General features: G+C 53.8%; 1 protein-coding gene across 4 annotated transcripts in view; it reads right to left on the reverse strand.

Moving 5' to 3' along the window:
• CA9 (carbonic anhydrase 9) overlaps positions 1-14,571 on the reverse strand; it is a 46,149-nt gene extending 31,578 nt beyond the window's left edge. For 3 of the 4 annotated variants that reach the window (XM_005288870.5, XM_008174894.4, XM_008174893.4), the window contains exon 1: positions 14,208-14,571. In XM_005288870.5, coding sequence (XP_005288927.2) covers positions 14,208-14,310 — 103 coding nt within the window. In that variant the 5' untranslated portion in view covers positions 14,311-14,571. Of the gene's footprint in view, positions 1-6,747; positions 6,821-14,207 lie in introns of those variants that run through there. The other variant, XM_065598572.1, reaches the window with a different exon arrangement.
• Positions 14,572-18,101: the final 3,530 nt, after the last annotated feature.

Raw genomic sequence — 18,101 nt, forward strand, 5'->3', positions numbered from 1 at the left:
TCAAGGCAGTATGTGAGCAATGGCTGCTCTACCTGTAAAGAACTGAGTCATGCATGGACATGTGATTGCCCAGACTCCACCTTGCTTCTGTGATTTTCCACAGTAAGAACAAAGGGGTGTCCTTCCACATGGCAAAAGGGCTATAAAAGGCAGCTGCATCATCTCCATTTTGTCTTCAATCCTGCTTCTTACCTCTGGAGGAACTTTGCTACAAACTGATGCTCTGAACAAAGGACTGAATGACCCATCCCAGCTGGGGATGTTCCAGAGACTTGATTTGAACCTGCAGTTTATTCTATCACTGCTACAAGCCTGAACCAAGAACTTTGCCATTACTGTATATAATTGATTCCTTTTAACCAATTCTAACCAATTTTCTATCTTTTTCCTTTTATGAATAAACCTTTAGATGTTAGATTCTAAAAGGATTGGCAACAGCGTGATTTGTGGGTAAGATCTTATTTTTATATTGACCTGGGTCTGGGGCTCAGTCCTAGGGGATCAGGAGAACCTTTTTTCTTTTACTGGGGTATTGGTTTTCATAACCATTTGTCCCCATAACGAGTGGCACTGGTGGTGATACTGGGAAACTGGAGTGTCTAATGGAATTGCTTGTGGTTAGCCAGTGGGGTGAAACCAAAGTCTTCACTGTCTGGCTGGTTTGGTTTGCCTTAGAGGTGGAAAAACCCCAGCCTTGGGCTGTAACTGCCCTGTTTTAAGCGATTTGTCCTGAATTGGCACTCTCAGTTGGGTCCCGCCAGAACCAGCATCATTACAGTGACCATCCAGTCTGACCCCCTGCATAGCACAGGTCCTAGGACTAGTCTGACCCTGTGTATAGCATGGGCCATAGGACTAGTCTGACCCTGTATATAGCACAGGCCCTGGGACTAGTCTGACCTCGGGTGACCAGGTGTAAGGTTTTTGTTAAAAGACTGGTCAGCAGTGCTGCGGCGCTAAGGCAGGCTAGTCCCTACCTGTCCTGGCTGGCACCGTGCTGCGCCCCGGAAGTGACCAGCAGGTCCAGCTCCTAGGCGGGAGGGCCATGGTGCTCTGTGCGCTGCCCCCGCCCCGAGCACCGGCTCTGCGCTCCCTGTGCAGGAATCCACTCAGTGCAGCTATGCTGGCTGCACATAGGTGGTGTTGCTAGAGTGGGAAGAAAGCTCTGCAGATCTTTAAGTCTCACTTGCTCCCTTCCCCCCACCCACTTAGTTCATCGAGTCTGAGGCTAGAAGGGACCACTGTGATCATCTCGTCTGACCTCAGGTAGAACATAGGCCAGAGAATTTCCCCAAAATAATTCCCAGAGAAGATCTGTTCAAAGACATCCAATGTTGATTTAAATATTGCCAGAGATGGAAAATCCACCACCACCCTTCGTAAACTGTTCCAGTGATTAATTATTCTCACTGTTAAAAATGTACATCCCAGTTCCAGTCTGAATGTGTCTAGCTTCACCTTCCACCCACTGGATCATGTTAGACCTTTCTCTGCTAGATTGAAAAGCCCATTATTAAATATTTGTTCCCCATGCAGGTGCTTACAGACTGTAATCACGTCACCCCTTCACCTTCTCTTTGTTAAGTTAAATAGATTGAGCTTATGGAACCCGTCACTAAGGCAGGTTTTCTAATCGTCTAATCACTCTCGTGGCTCTTCTCTGATCCCTCTCCAGTTTATCAACCTCCTTCTTGAATTGTGGACATCAGAACTGGACAGGGCATTACAGCACCAGTGCCAAATAGAGAGATAAAATGACCTCTCTACTCCTGTTTGAGATTCCTCTGTTTATGCATCCAAGGATCGCATTAATCCTTTCGCCCACAGCAATACACTGGGAGCTCATGTTCAGCTGATTATCCACCACACCCCCAAATCTTTTCCAGCGTCACTGCTTCCCAGGATAGAGTCCCCCATCTTGTAAGTATGGCCTGCATTCCTTGTTCCTGGATGGGTACATTTACATTTAGTTGTACTAAAAGACATATTGTTTGCTTGCGCCCAGCCTCCAAAGTGATCCAGATTGCTCTGTATCAATGACCTGCCCTCTTCACTATTTACCACTCCCATCTGCTAACTTTATTGGTGATGATTGAATGTTTTCTGCCAGGTCATTGATAAAGATGTTCAATTGCATAGGGCCAAGAATCAATCCCCAGCACTGCTCGATGACGATTCCCCGTTTACAGTTACACTGAGATCTATCAGTTAGCCAGTTTTTAATGCATGTAATGTGTGACATGTTTAGCCCAGTGCAGAGCCAGCCCTAAAGCTGTTGGGCTAGAGGCGGCCTCTGAGGCCTGGGGCTCCCCAGGGAATTTCCCAGCCTCAGAGGCCAATCAGTCTCCCCCCCACCCCCATACTGAACAGGGCCCTCGCTCTTCTCTGCAGCTCTGCCAGAGTCCCCCATAGACTCATCTCCTCATTCTTCCGGGCCCCTCCCCCTCGTCTCTGCTCCCAGGAGGAGTCCAATTCCCACATACATCTTTCCTATCTGCTATCAGATGATGAGTGTTCGGCAGGCATCTTGCTGCACAGTTCATCCTGGCGCTGCCGGCGCAGAAACTAGATGAAGAGCCACAGATACGGGGGTCACGGCACTGGCCCCAGCAGACTGCCCAGGCAGCAGCGTGGCCTGCCAACCACAGTTGCCAACTTTCACGCTGTAAATAAGCACCCCGACTTTCACAATAAGACAAACATCAAACTAATCCCATTTGAAAACAAGGCCAAAACAAGCCAATCCCTAAGAACCCCAACACTCTATGTGACTAGATCCCTCCGGCGTGCTGGGTGGGCCCACTGTGCACCCCTGACTCTCTCCCTCCCCTTGCCCCTGCTTGCCAAGAGCTGATCAAAAAAAAGAAGCAACAAGCCAAAATAATAGCCAAAAACTAGCCAACAAGCAACTCACAAGCCAGTTAAGCCAAAAACAAGCCCAATTTCTGAATTTTTTTCACGGGTTTGGCATGTCTGCTGCCAACCCGTCCCTGCTCAGGTGAACCTGTCCTGCACCCCTCGCTCCTGCCTACAGCTTCACTGAGTCCAGGATTCCCCTCCATTTCCTGCTCGTCACTCTTGTGTAGACCAGCTGCCTTGCCCCGCCTCAGAGGGGGCTGCATTTCATAGTAGGCATAACAGTTCCTCTGTATCCCTCAGAGCAGTGGGCCTGAGCCAAACTCTGAAATCCCACTCGGACTCTTAAGGCAGGGGGAGGGTAATTAATTATGGCCCATTCTGCTACCCTTACTCTGTAAGTGCTCCCAGAGACTTCAGCATGCATAAGGGAGGAAGAGTCTGGTCTTGGGTGTCCAAGTGCTGATGGTTGAGGCTGGGTGGGTCACCAGCGGTCAGTGTATCAGCTGCATCTGCATCTCCCTCCTCACGCTCCTTCCTCTCCCCTCTCCGCATTCTCTCCCTCTTTCTGCCTTGCTCCTGCAGTTCACTCGCCCTGCATTTGCACTGTGCTTATCAACATGGTATCTTGGCCCATTACGTGGTGTCCTCTGGCCTCCCGTCAGCCTGTCCCAGCCATTCTGAGGGGAAACGAACTGAGGCCTACACAGGCAGCGCTCTCACCCATCGCCGTTTCCCAGTGAGATGCAAAGACACAGCCACCATCAGGAGCACACAGAAGCACTCACCCCTGCACATCTCAGCCCTGAGCATCCAACACCTCCAAGCACAGGGCACAGTCCTGTCACCATCCACAGTGGTACCAGGGCCTGGTACCCACCCAACTTAAATAGAACTCACCACAGGGGATGGCGGAGGGCTGTGCTTAGCCACAACGCAAACCACTCCCTCACTGAGAGGTTCTAGTGTCTCCCCAGCTGCCAATCCCTGCTCCCCACACTGACCCTGCGGCAAGGAGTTCCACAGGCTGGCTGTGCATTGTGTGAAGAAATACTTGTATGAAGGGGTAAAGAACACTTCCCTGTTCACTTTCTCCATACCACTCATGATTTTACAGACCTCCCCCGTAGCCATCTCTTTTCTAAGCTGAACAGTCCCTGTCTTTTTAATCTCTCCTCATACAGAAGCTGTTCCATCCCCCTAATCATTTTTGTTGCCCTTTTCTGTACTTTTTTCCAATTGCAATTTATCTTTTTTCAGATGGAGTGAACAGATCCGCATGTAGTATTCAAGGTGTGGAGGCACCATGGATTTATGTAGTGGCATTATGATATTTTCTGTCTTATTATCTCTCCCTTTCCTAACTGTTCCTCGCAGTCTGTTAATTTTTTTGACTGCCGCTGCACATTGAGTGGATGTTTTTAGAGAACTCTTCCAATGCTGCCTTCTCCTGCCCAGTCCTCTCTCCAAGCCCCTCCTTCGCTCAGTGCTAATGCCCTGAGATGATCGCGCTCCTTCCCCCCAGGCCCTGCCTGGCCCATACACAAAGAGAGGAATCAGATCTCCCTGCTCCAGTTGCCTTGGCAATGAGCACTGGGCCCTGCAGTCACCCAGAGAAGTGACGGAGGCAGAGGCCAGGAGGCTGCATTCCCATTGTTCCCAGAAGAGTCTATTCCACACACACTGACTCAGCTTTACCCCATAATCTCCTGCCTCATCTCACGGAAAGGCTGCACCCCAAAGGGGAGCACACAGGGCTCCACACTCGAGGTGGGCATGACAAAGGGGAGTGCACGGCAGGAGACCCCAACACTTGTATTTACCTATGGCCAGACTGTCCCTCTCCCTCACGCCCAGGAGCAGCAGCAGGATCCCTGTTCTCAGCTGGTCTCAGACCTGGGTGGGGAGCACAGCGCTGCAGCATGACAAGCTCCAGGACACAGACAACGCCAGCAGCAGCACAAGGGAGCAGCTGGGAGCTGGTCTTGTCCTCACCCCCACAATGGGATCCAATTAGGGCAGAGGTGGGCAAACTACGGCCCGCGGGATCGTCCTGCCCGGCCCTTGAGCTCCCAGCTGGGGAGGCTGTCCCCCCCCATCCCCCGCAGTCTCAGTTTGCCGTGACGCCAGCCCTTCTTAATCAGAGAGATTCAGGCAGAACAAACTTCACTGTTCAGCCCCCACAAAGCAAAATGTTTCCTAGCTGGCAATAAGCGTTTCCCTGAGCTCTACCGCCCTGTCCCTTCAGACCAGCAGAATTGGTCTCACTTGGAGACCATCGTTTGGAAAGTCCCAGTAACATCACAGCCTCTGGCCAGGCCACTTTGTGCTGTGACCCCGGCAGCTCTCACAAGCGTATGCAGAGCTGGGCCTGATCAGCACCTGCAGCAGGCACCTCAACGGAACACCTCGGTACTGCCCATCATGGCCTGGGTGATTGGGGCTCCTCTCTCTGCCTCTGCACTGACCCAATGCCCCCATGTGGGGCAAAGAGGCACTGCTGGAGAGGCTGTAATACCAAGGTCCTGTCCACTTATAGGCTTTAACAATCCCCCAGTACTTTGCACAAGGGATGGTAACACTGGGGCCCTGGCCCAAATCCTGTGCAGGTAATTATAGCCTGCCACTTAAATTCCCCCTGTACTTGCAGTCGGGTACGGTTTTCTTCCAGTCAGAAATTGCTGAGTAGCATTGCTATTCACTGTTGAACAGCTGCCACGTACCACACCAGAGGTGGACGCATTTCAGTGGTGGGTGACATGATCACTAACTATCCGTTACCTATCTCTAAGGAGGAGTGAGGCTTCAGTGGTTATAACCTCAAAAGCCTTGAATGAAAGCTCAACTGGCCACCCACCGGTTAGGTCACTGCATTCACAGGGTAACTGGCAGGGCCAAGATTTGCTTTGGTGAGAATCCCAACCAGGGAACTCAGCAGAGAGAGCTGCACACGAGGCATGTTCAGCTGCCACTGGGCTCAAAGAATCAGAGAAGCAAGCCAGCCTGTCACCCTGTCCCAGCCCATCCCCAGAGTCAAGGCAGGCTTCAGCCATCAGCATATTCTCTAGGCTTCTGTCAAGTCCAGCAAGAAATGCTGCAGATGACAGGGCCCTGCCCAGGGAGACCCTCCTCTGGCAGCCTGAGATTCAGCCTAAAAAAGCTCCTCTGTGTTAACTTCAGCCACTTTCTCCTCGTCACTGCACACACCCAAGTGCCGCCAGAAATCGCTCTCTCGCTATCAGGCATTTTGAGGATGCTCATCATGGCAGAGCCTGTGCGAGTGCCAGGTCTGTGCCTTCCTTACTGCTACATTTGGGCAGGAGCTGCTGCCATTAAAGGCAGGCAGCTTTGCATGTCCACACTGCTCCCGCAAGGAAGGCAGTGAAAGCAGAGCCAGTGTGCTGTCAGGGGGAGGTGCTGAAAAGGCTGTGGGTTGGAACCAGTCCTGTGCAGAAAAGAAGCTGCTGACCATAGATAGCTGAAGCCCCCAGTTCCCAGGAGCTCCTGGCAAACAGCCAGCCTGTTTGTGCTGGAAACCAGGCCTTAGTGGCTGGTGTGGTGCATGCGTCCTGGGGTCAGTGACTGGCTCGTACCTGCTCTGTTGCCCGCCCACCCTCACAGAGCCCTGTCCCCCTCTACGCCACTTGCCCCCTGCTTCCAGGCACAGCACTGGAACCTGGGTTACCCTGGTACAAACCCCCCCAGACCTCAGCTCCACCCAGAGACCTCTCACCCAGTAAATGAGGGGGATCCCCTTATCCCCTCCATTAGTGACAGACAATGCCAGGGATCCCCAAATCCCACCCTGAGGGTGCCTGGCCCTCACGCCAGGGCACATTCCTGGACAGTCGCTCCCCGAAGATGAGGAGCTCTGATCTCCCAAATTCTCACCCTCCTCTTCCTTGTGGGCATGCTGCCCTCCACCTCTCTGTCCTGGCACATGCCCCATGGACACTGTTCATCTGATGCTCCTTGGCCCCTCCCTGCATATGCCCCATGCCTGGTGCTACTTCTCCACTGCTCATTGGCCCCTCCACCTTCACATGGTTCAGATTCAGCTTCTCCAGGATCTCCTGCCCTCCCACGCAGGCACAGCCCCTGGGCACGGCTCTCCGGTGCACACCCTGGGCACCACCCAGGCGGGCCTCGCTCCTTCCCAGCCTGAGCTCTGACTGCGCAATAACCTCAGCCCTGTTTAGAAATCTTGCTCTAGTGCAAACCTTTGTGACAGTCTCTAATCCGCAGCTGGCAGCTCGTGTTGCTACAGGGAACATTCCTTGTGTTCCTGGCGGTGGAGGGCACAGGTCCTGGTGCCTGGGAACTGAGCCAATTCCCTACAGCGGCTTCTCTGCAGGAAGGTGGCAGAGGGCTGGCAAGCCCCAACGTACCTTTCCCATCCCCTGACAGCCACGGAGCCCCTGCTCCTGCAGGTGTGAGGATGAGGGAGATTGCACCCGCAGGGAAATGGGAGCGGGCACCAAGGCAAGACTGGGATGGAAGGTGACCAGGAATGGAGCTGGGAATGGACAGAGACAGGAATGGGGAGGGGAATGGACTAGGATGGCTGCAGTGGGACTGACATGGGGCAGGAGGGACTAAGGGAGGTGCAGGATGAGAAGGAGAGTGGGTAACAGAGGCAGGTGGGGGGCAGACTTCGTGGGGAGCCTCTCCAGGGTGGGAGGGATCAAGGCCCCAGAGTCTCGCTCTCCTTCTCCTTCCCCCAGGGAGATGCTATTTCTCCCCATCACTCTTGATAACAACCCTGCCCATTTTATCAGGGCCAAGGTCTCTGTGCCCGGCCCAGGCTGGGTAGCTGCATGCCTGAGAGGTGAGGGGTTAGCAGGGAGGGCCCTGAGGGCTAGGGAGCTGCCTGGGGGCCTCTGGCCAGACACAGGGTGAGCCCGGCTGAGGAGCCCACACGTGTGTGTCGGGGAGGGGGTGGGCAGAGAAAAGCTCTGGCAGAGCTCATGCTGCCGGCACAGTCTGCTGCAATAACCACTGCTCAGCTGTGGGTACAGCCATCCCCTCTCCTCACAGCCAGGGCTCTGCTCTGCAGCTGCCCAGCCCTGCTGCCTGGGGCCCATCCATTCTGCAGGGCATTGCTCGCACTCCGGCACTGAACGCTCAGACCAGCTGGCAGAGGCTCCAGGGAGGCAGGTCAGAGCTGACTCTCCCAAGCCATACCTCAGACAGGACCCTTTTGTGGAGGGCACCCCTTCCTCCCCCAAGCTTGGTGCACTGTGTAACACAGAGCCCGGAGCCAACCCCCCTCCCAGAGACAGGCAGGGCACCTGGCAGTGCTTTCTCCTTTGCCGCAGCAAAATCCAGTCCAGCTCAGCCCTGCCCTGCCCCCTGGCGCAAGCGCTGAGATGGGGGAGCCCAGCAGACACCCTCTGGTTCCAGAGGCCCCAGGTAGGATCGGGTCTCGGCCCCGACACATACCCTGCCCCCAAGATCTTAGCAGCAGATTTACAAGCACCCAGCCTGAAGCTCCCCCCGGCGCTGGCCACTGGAGCACACACTGTACCCAGAGCCCCAGACCTGCCCCTCTGGCACCAACGGGCGGGTTCTTCCCACCATCACGTCCACAAACCACACCGATTCAGTGCATCTCCTGGCACTGTAGGAGGAAATGATGCAACCTGCGGAGAGTAATCCCTCCCCAGGACGCTGCCTGTGCAGATCCCTCGAGTTCTAGTACAACCCTATAAAACTAAACCACATGCCACAGCTTCCCCTGAGTCACCCCAGCCCTGATGCAAGTAGCACTTCCAACCAGCAGCATGTGCTCGGAGGCAAGAGGCAGATGCAGAGACCCTGGAGCTGCAGCCTAGTCCAGCCACAGAGCTGGGTGTGGGCATGGTGCTCACAGCTCAGCACAAGGTGTCTAACAGGGTGATGGAAGGCAACACAGGGACCAGATGGGAGCAAGGGGGGTGCAGTGGAGGGTCGGCGGGGGGTGAGATGAGGTGGGGGTGACATGGGGTGATGAGGTGAGGATGACAAAGAGGTGAGGAAGGGGGGTGATACTGGAGTGAGACAGCGACACTGCACAGCACCCTGCAGCACCCTGCCCAGGACCCACTACTCTGGGCCCACTGCTCAGTCTGTCTAGGCTCTCCAACTGCACTCACTGCTGTGTTCTCAATGCCCGCCTGGCTCTCACCCCTCGAAAGCTGCTGCACTCTCTGAGCTCCCAGGAACCCTCTGTACATGGACAACACAACTGCAGCCTCACTCCTGTATCGACACCCCCTGGGAACTTCCAGCATGGAAACATGACAGCACCCCCAGCTATATTACAGCACCGTGCCCCCTGCAGCACTGACACCTCTGCATCCCCACTCCCTGGGCTCAGCACAGCCCTCTCAGCACCTGACCGGTAGAGCAAATACCCTTACCCACAGCCAGGAAACATGCAGGACAAGCCCAGCACCTAGAATGCAAACATACACTGGGCAGCCAGGGAGAACGAATCCAAAACAGCCCCAGCCCCAGATCCCTGCACAGAACAATCACACTGGTACAGACATCACTGCAGCGACATGTGCAGAAATAGACAAACCCTCACCAAATACAGACTCAGTGACCATAAACCAGGGGTGGGGACCAGGCGGCATAAAGCATAGGCCAAACTCACAGAGCAATGACTGTCCGGGGGGAGGGATAGCTCAGTGGTTTGAGTATTGGCCTGCTAAACCCAGAGTTGTGACTTCAATCCTTGAGGGGGCCATTTAGGGACCTGTGTCAAACATCTGTCTGGGGATTGGTCCTGCTTTGAGCAGGGGGTGGGACTAGAAGACCTCCTGAGGTCCCTTCCAACCCTGATATTCTATGATTCTATGACAGAGAAGAGAGAGAAAGAGAAACATTCTAGTCCAATGTCCCACAGCAATGGAACAAATGGAAGTTGGACTCCAACTATCAGGAATCCTAAGCAATATCTTACCAGAGTGAAGAACTGCTGGAGATGGAAAGAAACAGCCCCACATTATGGAACCACCTGCCCTGGGGCAGGGATGGGCAGGAACAACAAATGGACCCAGGGGCTCAAACCCCAAAGACATGAAGCCCTGACCAGGGTGAATCATAGCCCCACCTCTGACAGAGACTGCAATGGGCTGTTACTTTCCAGCACTTGTCTAGCCAGTCATGACAATCAAGTCTTACTGAACAGAAGTGTGTGACAGTCCCTGAGAGCCTCCTTCACTGAGACATGACCACATCCCTTCCACTGTATCACACCCTCCAGGCCTTGCACTGAGATGTGGCTGAATTTATTCCTCCAGCAGAACAGAGTGCGACTGATGCTGTTTGGAACATCACTGCACGTTTCTCTCCCGCTCCCCGGGTGCCTCATCGATTTCTCAGGTGATTCAAGCAGGTTCTGTGATAGCCCAGCACTGCAGTAGGGGGCCTTAGACGTGAGTGTGAAGTGGCACTTGGTGGTAGCACTGCTCTGACCCTATTAGGGCAGTATGTCTGAGCACGCTCACCACCAACAGACCAACACTACAGATGAAACGCACCATAAACCCGCTCAGCATTGGAATATCCATGCAGCTGTTTCAGGTCCATCCCCATATGCCTCCCCTCCCCCCAGCACCTTATTGCCCATGTGGCTGTGCCATAAATCTTGACAACCTCGCTGTCCAGGCTGCTGTGCCAGGCCACCCCCGTCTGAGTTGCTGACCGTACCAGTCACATGCCATCGCTTTCCCCTGAGTGTTAGAACTGTAACTGTCAAGTTGACATTAATCCCTTTGATCTGATGGAAAAAGGAATTAATGTGTGGAAAGGGGTTTGGGGCCCAGCGAGGAGAAAGGGGGGCTGCAGGAGATGGCTCAGGAGCTGTATGTAGAGAGTGGGCGAGGTGAGCAGGAGAGGTGAGGGGTGTGACCTGGTGGGAAGAATGGGCCCACGTGCTATGCAGGATGTCAGCCTGCGTGACTATCATGGGCCCTTGTGGCTTTAAGAGCTATAAGTCTGTGCACATAAGGAGGGAACTAAGGTGAGGGAAAGGGGGGCACAGGATCTATACACGGCGGGTGAGGGAAAGGGGGCACAGGATCTATACCCGGCGGGTGAGGGAAAGGGGGGCACAGGATCTATACCCGGCGGGTGAGGGAAAGGGGGGCACAGGATCTATACCCGGCGGGTGAGGGAAAGGGGGGCACAGGATCTATACACGGCGGGTGAGGGAAAGGGGGGCACAGGATCTATACACGGCGGGTGAGGGAAAGGGGGGCCCAGGATCTATACCCGGCGGGTGAGGGAAAGGGGGGCCCAGGATCTATACCCGGCGGGTGAGGGAAAGGGGGGCCCAGGATCTATACCCGGCGGGTGAGGGAAAGGGGGGCCCAGGATCTATACCCGGCGGGTGAGGGAAAGGGGGGCCCAGGATCTATACCCGGCGGGTGAGGGAAAGGGGGGCCCAGGATCTATACCCGGCGGGTGAGGGAAAGGGGGGCCCAGGATCTATACCCGGCGGGTGAGGGAAAGGGGGGCCCAGGATCTATACCCGGCGGGTGAGGGAAAGGGGGGCCCAGGATCTGTACCCGGCGGGCGAGGGAAAGGGGGGCACAGGATCTATACACGGCGGGCGAGGGAAAGGGGGGCACAGGATCTATACACGGCGGGCGAGGGAAAAGGGGGCACAGGATCTATACACGGCGGGCGAGGGAAAAGGGGGCACAGGATCTATACACGGCGGGCGAGGGAAAAGGGGGCACAGGATCTATACACGGCGGGCGAGGGAAAGGGGGCACAGGATCTATACCCGGCGGGCGAGGGAAAGGGGGGCACAGGATCTATACCCGGCGGGTGAGGGAAAAGGGGGGCACAGGATCTATACCCGGCGGGTGAGGGAAAAGGGGGGCACAGGATCTATACCCGGCGGGTGAGGGAAAAGGGGGGCACAGGATCTATACCCGGCGGGTGAGGGAAAAGGGGGCACAGGATCTATACCCGGCGGGTGAGGGAAAGGGGGCACAGGATCTATACCCGGCGGGTGAGGGAAAGGGGGCACAGGATCTATACCCGGCGGGTGAGGGAAAGGGGGCACAGGATCTATACCCGGCGGGTGAGGGAAAGGGGGGCACAGGATCTATACACGGCGGGTGAGGGAAAGGGGCACAGGATCTATACCCGGCGGGCGAGGGAAAGGGGGGCCCAGGATCTATACCCGGCGGGCGAGGGAAAGGGGGGCCCAGGATCTATACCCGGCGGGCGAGGGAAAGGGGGGCACAGGATCTATACCCGGCGGGTGAGGGAAAGGGGGCACAGGATCTATACCCGGCGGGTGAGGGAAAGGGGGGCACAGGATCTATACCCGGCGGGTGAGGGAAAGGGGGCACAGGATCTATACCCGGCGGGTGAGGGAAAGGGGGCACAGGATCTATACACGGCGGGTGAGGGAAAGGGGGGCACAGGATCTATACACGGCGGGTGAGGGAAAAGGGGGCCCAGGATCTATACACGGCGGGTGAGGGAAAGGGGGGCCCAGGATCTCTACCCGGCGGGTGAGGGAAAGGGGGGCACAGGATCTCTACCCGGCGGGTGAGGGAAAGGGGGGCACAGGATCTATACACGGCGGGTGAGGGAAAGGGGCACAGGATCTATACACGGCGGGTGAGGGAAAGGGGCACAGGATCTATACACGGCGGGTGAGGGAAAGGGGGCACAGGATCTATACAAGGCGGGTGAGGGAAAGGGGGGCACAGGATCTATACACGGCGGGTGAGGGAAAGGGGGGCACAGGATCTATACACGGCGGGTGAGGGAAAGGGGGGCACAGGATCTATACACGGCGGGTGAGGGAAAGGGGGGCACAGGATCTATAGATGGCGGGTGAGGGAAAGGGGGGCACAGGATCTATACACGGCGGGTGAGGGAAAAGGGGGCACAGGATCTATACACGGCGGGTGAGGGAAAGGGGGGCACAGGATCTATACACGGCGGGTGAGGGAAAAGGGGGGCACAGGATCTATACACGGCGGGTGAGGGAAAAGGGGGCACAGGATCTATACACGGCGGGTGAGGGAAAGGGGGGCACAGGATCTATACACGGTGGGTGAGGGAAAGGGGCACAGGATCTATACACGGCGGGTGAGGGAAAAGGGGGCACAGGATCTATACATGGTGGGTGAGGGAAAGGGGCACAGGATCTATACACGGCGGGTGAGGGAAAGGGGGGGCACAGGATCTATACACGGCGGGTGAGGGAAAGGGGGGCACAGGATCTATACACGGCGGGTGAGGGAAAGGGGGGCACAGGATCTATACCCGGTGGGTGAGGGAAAAGGGGGCACAGGATCTATACACGGCGGGTGAGGGAAAAGGGGGCACAGGATCTATACATGGTGGGTGAGGGAAAGGGGCACAGGATCTATACACGGTGGGTGAGGGAAAGGGGCACAGGATCTATACACGGTGGGTGAGGGAAAGGGGCACAGGATCTATACACGGCGGGTGAGGGAAAGGGGGGCACAGGATCTATACACGGCGGGTGAGGGAAAGGGGGGCACAGGATCTATACACGGTGGGTGAGGGAAAGGGGCACAGGATCTATACACGGCGGGTGAGGGAAAGGGGGGCACAGGATCTATACACGGTGGGTGAGGGAAAGGGGGCACAGGATCTATACACGGCGGGTGAGGGAAAGGGGCACAGGATCTATACATGGTGGGGGTCATGGGAGTGGAGGGTCTGTACGGCTGTGTACACAAATGCTTATTTAATTGGCAGACTGGGCAGAGTGCCTGGCGGGGAGATGTTGCTGTGGTTACACCTGACCAGGCTATTCCAGTTTGTAGGTGTGCTGGGTTCTCCAGGGTCAATACAGCTGGCAACCTTCTCTGCATTGTGGTACCATTTGTGGGTCATGTCCTCTTGTCAAGGTGAAGCTGGGAGAAATTCCATCTCCACTGACTGAACTTTTGGTGGGAGCCCCCAGGGGCTTAGCTGGTGCTGGGATGGGTGCCCTGGCTGTGTGCGCTGGGTCCAGCAGGTGCTGAGAGACAGGAAGCGGATCCAGGATTTGGGCTGGGGGACTGGAGGCAGGAACTGAAGCACTGTCTGTGCAGGGGCATTCCTCCAGCAGCGCTCTCGGCAGCCGACATGCCCTCTCCAGCAGCCTAGCAGACAATTGCCCCATGACACAAACAGGACATGCTTCATTCAGCCCTCCTGGGATGTGTTAGAGAACCAGCAGGGCGACACCAGCCAGCCCTGTGGGGAGCAGAACCAGCGCCAAGTACCCTGCGCCCCATCTCTCCCTAGAGTGAGCAGCCAGACACCAGAGAGCTGTGTGTGGCCCAGGGAACCAGAGATCGAGTCTGGGATTTACTCACCTTTCTTTTTGGGGTGAGAAGAGTCCTCTGAGCCATGCTCATCCTCCGTCCAGCCCAGGGCAGCCAGCAGCAGGAGAGAGAGACCCAGCCTGGTGCAGCTCATCCTCCAACAAGGGCCAGTTCAGTGGGACGGCCCCACTTCTCCACTGCAGAGCCTGCCTCTGGCTGCCAGAGCAGCAGGAGCTGTGCTGGGCGGCCGGAGCTGAACTGTGTCTGCGTGAGAGGGAGAGAGAGAGGGCAAGAGCGGGAGGGGGCAGTGACTCACACAGCCTTTACCTTTTATAGAGACTGCAGGCAAAGTCTGCGGGGCAGGTGAAGGGTGAACGACATGCTGCACTGGGAGCTGCCTGAAGTTCAATGTCATTGCCAGCTGGGGGTCTGGGCTGGGACCAGGGTGTGCGTATCTGGAGCCTTAACGTGGACTAGAGCCAAGGGACGCGACCGGAGCTTGAACAGGGTTTCCTTTTCAGACAACCTCCCAGCAATGCAGTTCAAACACAGCCACAGCTCCCCTCCCATAGCAACGGGGCCTGGGACCGACCCTCCATTATCCCCATAACCACAGCTCCTCTCCCATAGCAAGGGGGCCTGTGACTGACCCTCCATGAGCCCCATAACCACAGCTCCCCTCCCATACCAATGGGGCCTGGGACTGACCCCTCCATGAGCCCCATAATCACTGCTCCTCTCCCATACCAATGGGGCCTGAGACTGACCCTCCATGAGCCCCATAACCACAGCTCCTCTCCCATAGCAAGGAGGCCTGGGACCAACCCCCTCCATGAGCCTCATAACCACAGCTCCTCTCCCATAGCTATGGGGGCTGCGGCCTGACCCCACCCTCCTGTGAGCCCCCATTACCACAGAGCCCGTCCAATAGCAATGGAGCCTGGGACCGACCCTCTGTGAGTCTCATAAGCACAGCTCCCCTCCCCTGGCAATGGGGCCTGAGAACTAACCCCTCCATGAGCCCTAGAAGCAGAGCACCCTTCTCACAGCAATGGGGTCTGGGGACAGCACACAGCACCTGTGACCCATCCACATCATTGTAACTACACCCCCACCCTTCCTGTGACACAGAGGGCTCAGGAGCCCACACCCCAAGGGGTTGCCCTTTGATGGGAGAGTGAGGCCCGAAGCAGATATTGCCCTCATGCCACTGCTCATCAGAGCGAAGGACAATACACAGGAGTTTAAGTATATAGAGAACAAAAGGAATCCTAACAGTGATCATGGTCCATAGCTAGATGGGCCTGGTAGACCTGTCAGTAATAATACAGAAAAGGCAGAAGTGTTTGGTAAATATTTCTGCTCTGTATTTGGGAAATAAACAGATGATGTGTTCATATCCTATTATATGATGATGAAATATATTCCATTCCAATAGCAACCCAGGAGGATGTCAAACAGCAGCTTCTACTGTTAGACATTTCTAAATCAGCAGCTCCAGATAACTTGCATCCAAGAGTATTAAAGGAGCTGGCTCAGGAACTCAATAAGTCTTGGAACACGGGAACGTTCCAGAGGAGTGGAAGAAGGCTCTTGTTGTGTCAACATTTTAAAAGGTAAACCGGGTGACCCAGGTTACTTTAACCTGTCATCCTGACACTGATCCCGAGCAAAAACATGGAATGGTTGATATAAGACTAGATTAATAAATAATTAAAGCAATGCAATATAATTAATGTCCAACAGCTATTTCTGAGAACAGGTCTCATCAAAGTAACATACCGTTTTTTGATGAGATCACAAGTTTGGTTGACAAAGCTCATAGTAATATTTAGACATCTGTGAGGTATTTGACTTGGCACTGCAGGACATATTGATTAATAAACTACAGTGATATAAACTCAACATGGCATACATCTAATGGATAATAGACTGATTACACTGTAGGTCTCAGAATTTAATTATAAATGGGACGTCATCACCAGAGTGACTGTGTTTCTAATGGAGTCCTGCAAGGATCAGTTTTTGGCCTTACACTATTAAACATTTTTATCAATGACTTGGGAAAAAAACAAAATTTTTACTGATAATGTTTGCAGGTGACAAAGATTGGGGAAGTGGTAAATAATGAAGAAGACAGGTCACTGATAATACAGAGGGATCTTGATCACTTAGCAAATGGGACACAGGCAACAATATTCATTTAAATATGTCCAAATGCAAGGGCATACATATAGGAGCAAAGAATGTGGGACATACTTACAGGCAGGGGGACTTCATCCAGGGAAGCAGTGACTCTGAAAAAGAGTTGGGGGTTCTGGGGGATAATCAGCAGATCATGAGCTCCCAGGGTGACCAAAAAGGCTAATGTGACCTCTGGATGTATAGAGAGGGGAATAGTGAGTAGGAGTAGAGAGGTTATATCACATCTGTATTTGGCACTGGTTCGACCGCTGCTGGAATCCTGTGTCCAGTTCTGGTGTCCACACTTCAAGAAGGATGTGGGTACATTGGAAAGACCATTGAGAGAAGAGCCATGAGAATGACTGACTCATGGGAAAACATGCTGTGATAAATGAAGGGTAAACTCCCTTTTATGGACACCCAGACAGCCAGTTAGCTATAAAATCCCTCTTAGTAGCTGTTCTCCTCTTGCTCTACCTGTAAAGGGTTAAAAAGTCTCACTGCTATGCATAGGTAAAAGGGTGGGAGTGGGCACCTGACCAAAAGAGACAGTGGGAAGGCTAGAACATTTTAAAATAGAGAAAAACTTCCCCTTTGTCTGTCTGTGGTTGTTCTCCCAGGGAGAGGGACAGAACAGCAACTATACTGTAAAAAGCTTGGGCCAGGTATGAAAAATCATCAGATCAGATCATGCCTAGAAACGACTCATTTGAAACCCCAGATATGTAAGTAGACCAGGAAATGTCTAGGAAGACGCAATTAGGTTTAATCTCTTATTTCTTTATGGCTTGTAGATTCCTCTGTGCTAACTCCAGGTGCTTTTGTTTTGCTTGTAACCTTTAAGTTGGACCTCAAGAAATCTATTTTGGTGCTTAATCCTTGTATTTGCTCTTTTAAAATCTAGCAATAGCCTGAGTTTTCAGAATTTTTTTTTTTAAATAAAATTTACCTTTTTTAAGAACAGGATTGAAGTTCTGTGTCTTAAAAGGTTTGTGCACATGTTTTTTTTATTAGCTGGTGGCAACAGATGATTTCTTTTTCTTTTCTTTCTCAACTCTTCCCCGGGGGTAGTGGTGAAAGGGCTTGAGGGTACCCCACAGGAAGGGATTCCCAAGTGAGCCTTCCTGGTCTCTCAAAGGGATTCTGCACTTGGGTGGTGGCAGCATCTACCCATCCAAGGTCAGAGAGAAGCTGTAACCTTGGGCGTTTAATACAAGCCTGGAGTGGCCAGTGTTAATTTTTAGAATCCTTGCGGGCCCTCACCTTCTGCACCCAAAGTGAGGAATCAGCTTTGACACATGCCATGTAGTGAAATTCTTAAGGAGCTCAATCTTTTTAACTTCTCAAAGAGCTGAAGGGGTGATGATCACAACATATAACTACGTACATGGACATTAGCAGACAAAGGTATAACTCGACACACCAGCGGGAAGTTAAAGGTAGATGAATTCAGACTAGAAATAAGGTGCAAATTTTTAACAGTGATAGTAATTAACTATTGGAACAATGTACCAAGGAATGTGGTGGATCCTCCATCACTGGAGATTTTTAAATCAAGATGGGATGTTTTCCTAAAAAATACGCCCAAACTCCAACACAGCTCTTGGCCTTGCCGCAGGTTTTAATACAGAGAAGTTCTATGACCTGTGTTATGCAGGAGGTCAGGCTAGATGATCACAGTGGTCCATTCAAGTCTTAAAAGCCATGAATTCCCTAGCTAACCTCAGAGGCCATTCGCTCACATTTGCAACAAGGCCTTGG

This window comes from Chrysemys picta, chromosome 6, assembly GCF_011386835.1.
Source record: "Chrysemys picta bellii isolate R12L10 chromosome 6, ASM1138683v2, whole genome shotgun sequence".
Classification (NCBI taxonomy): Eukaryota; Metazoa; Chordata; order Testudines; family Emydidae; genus Chrysemys; species Chrysemys picta.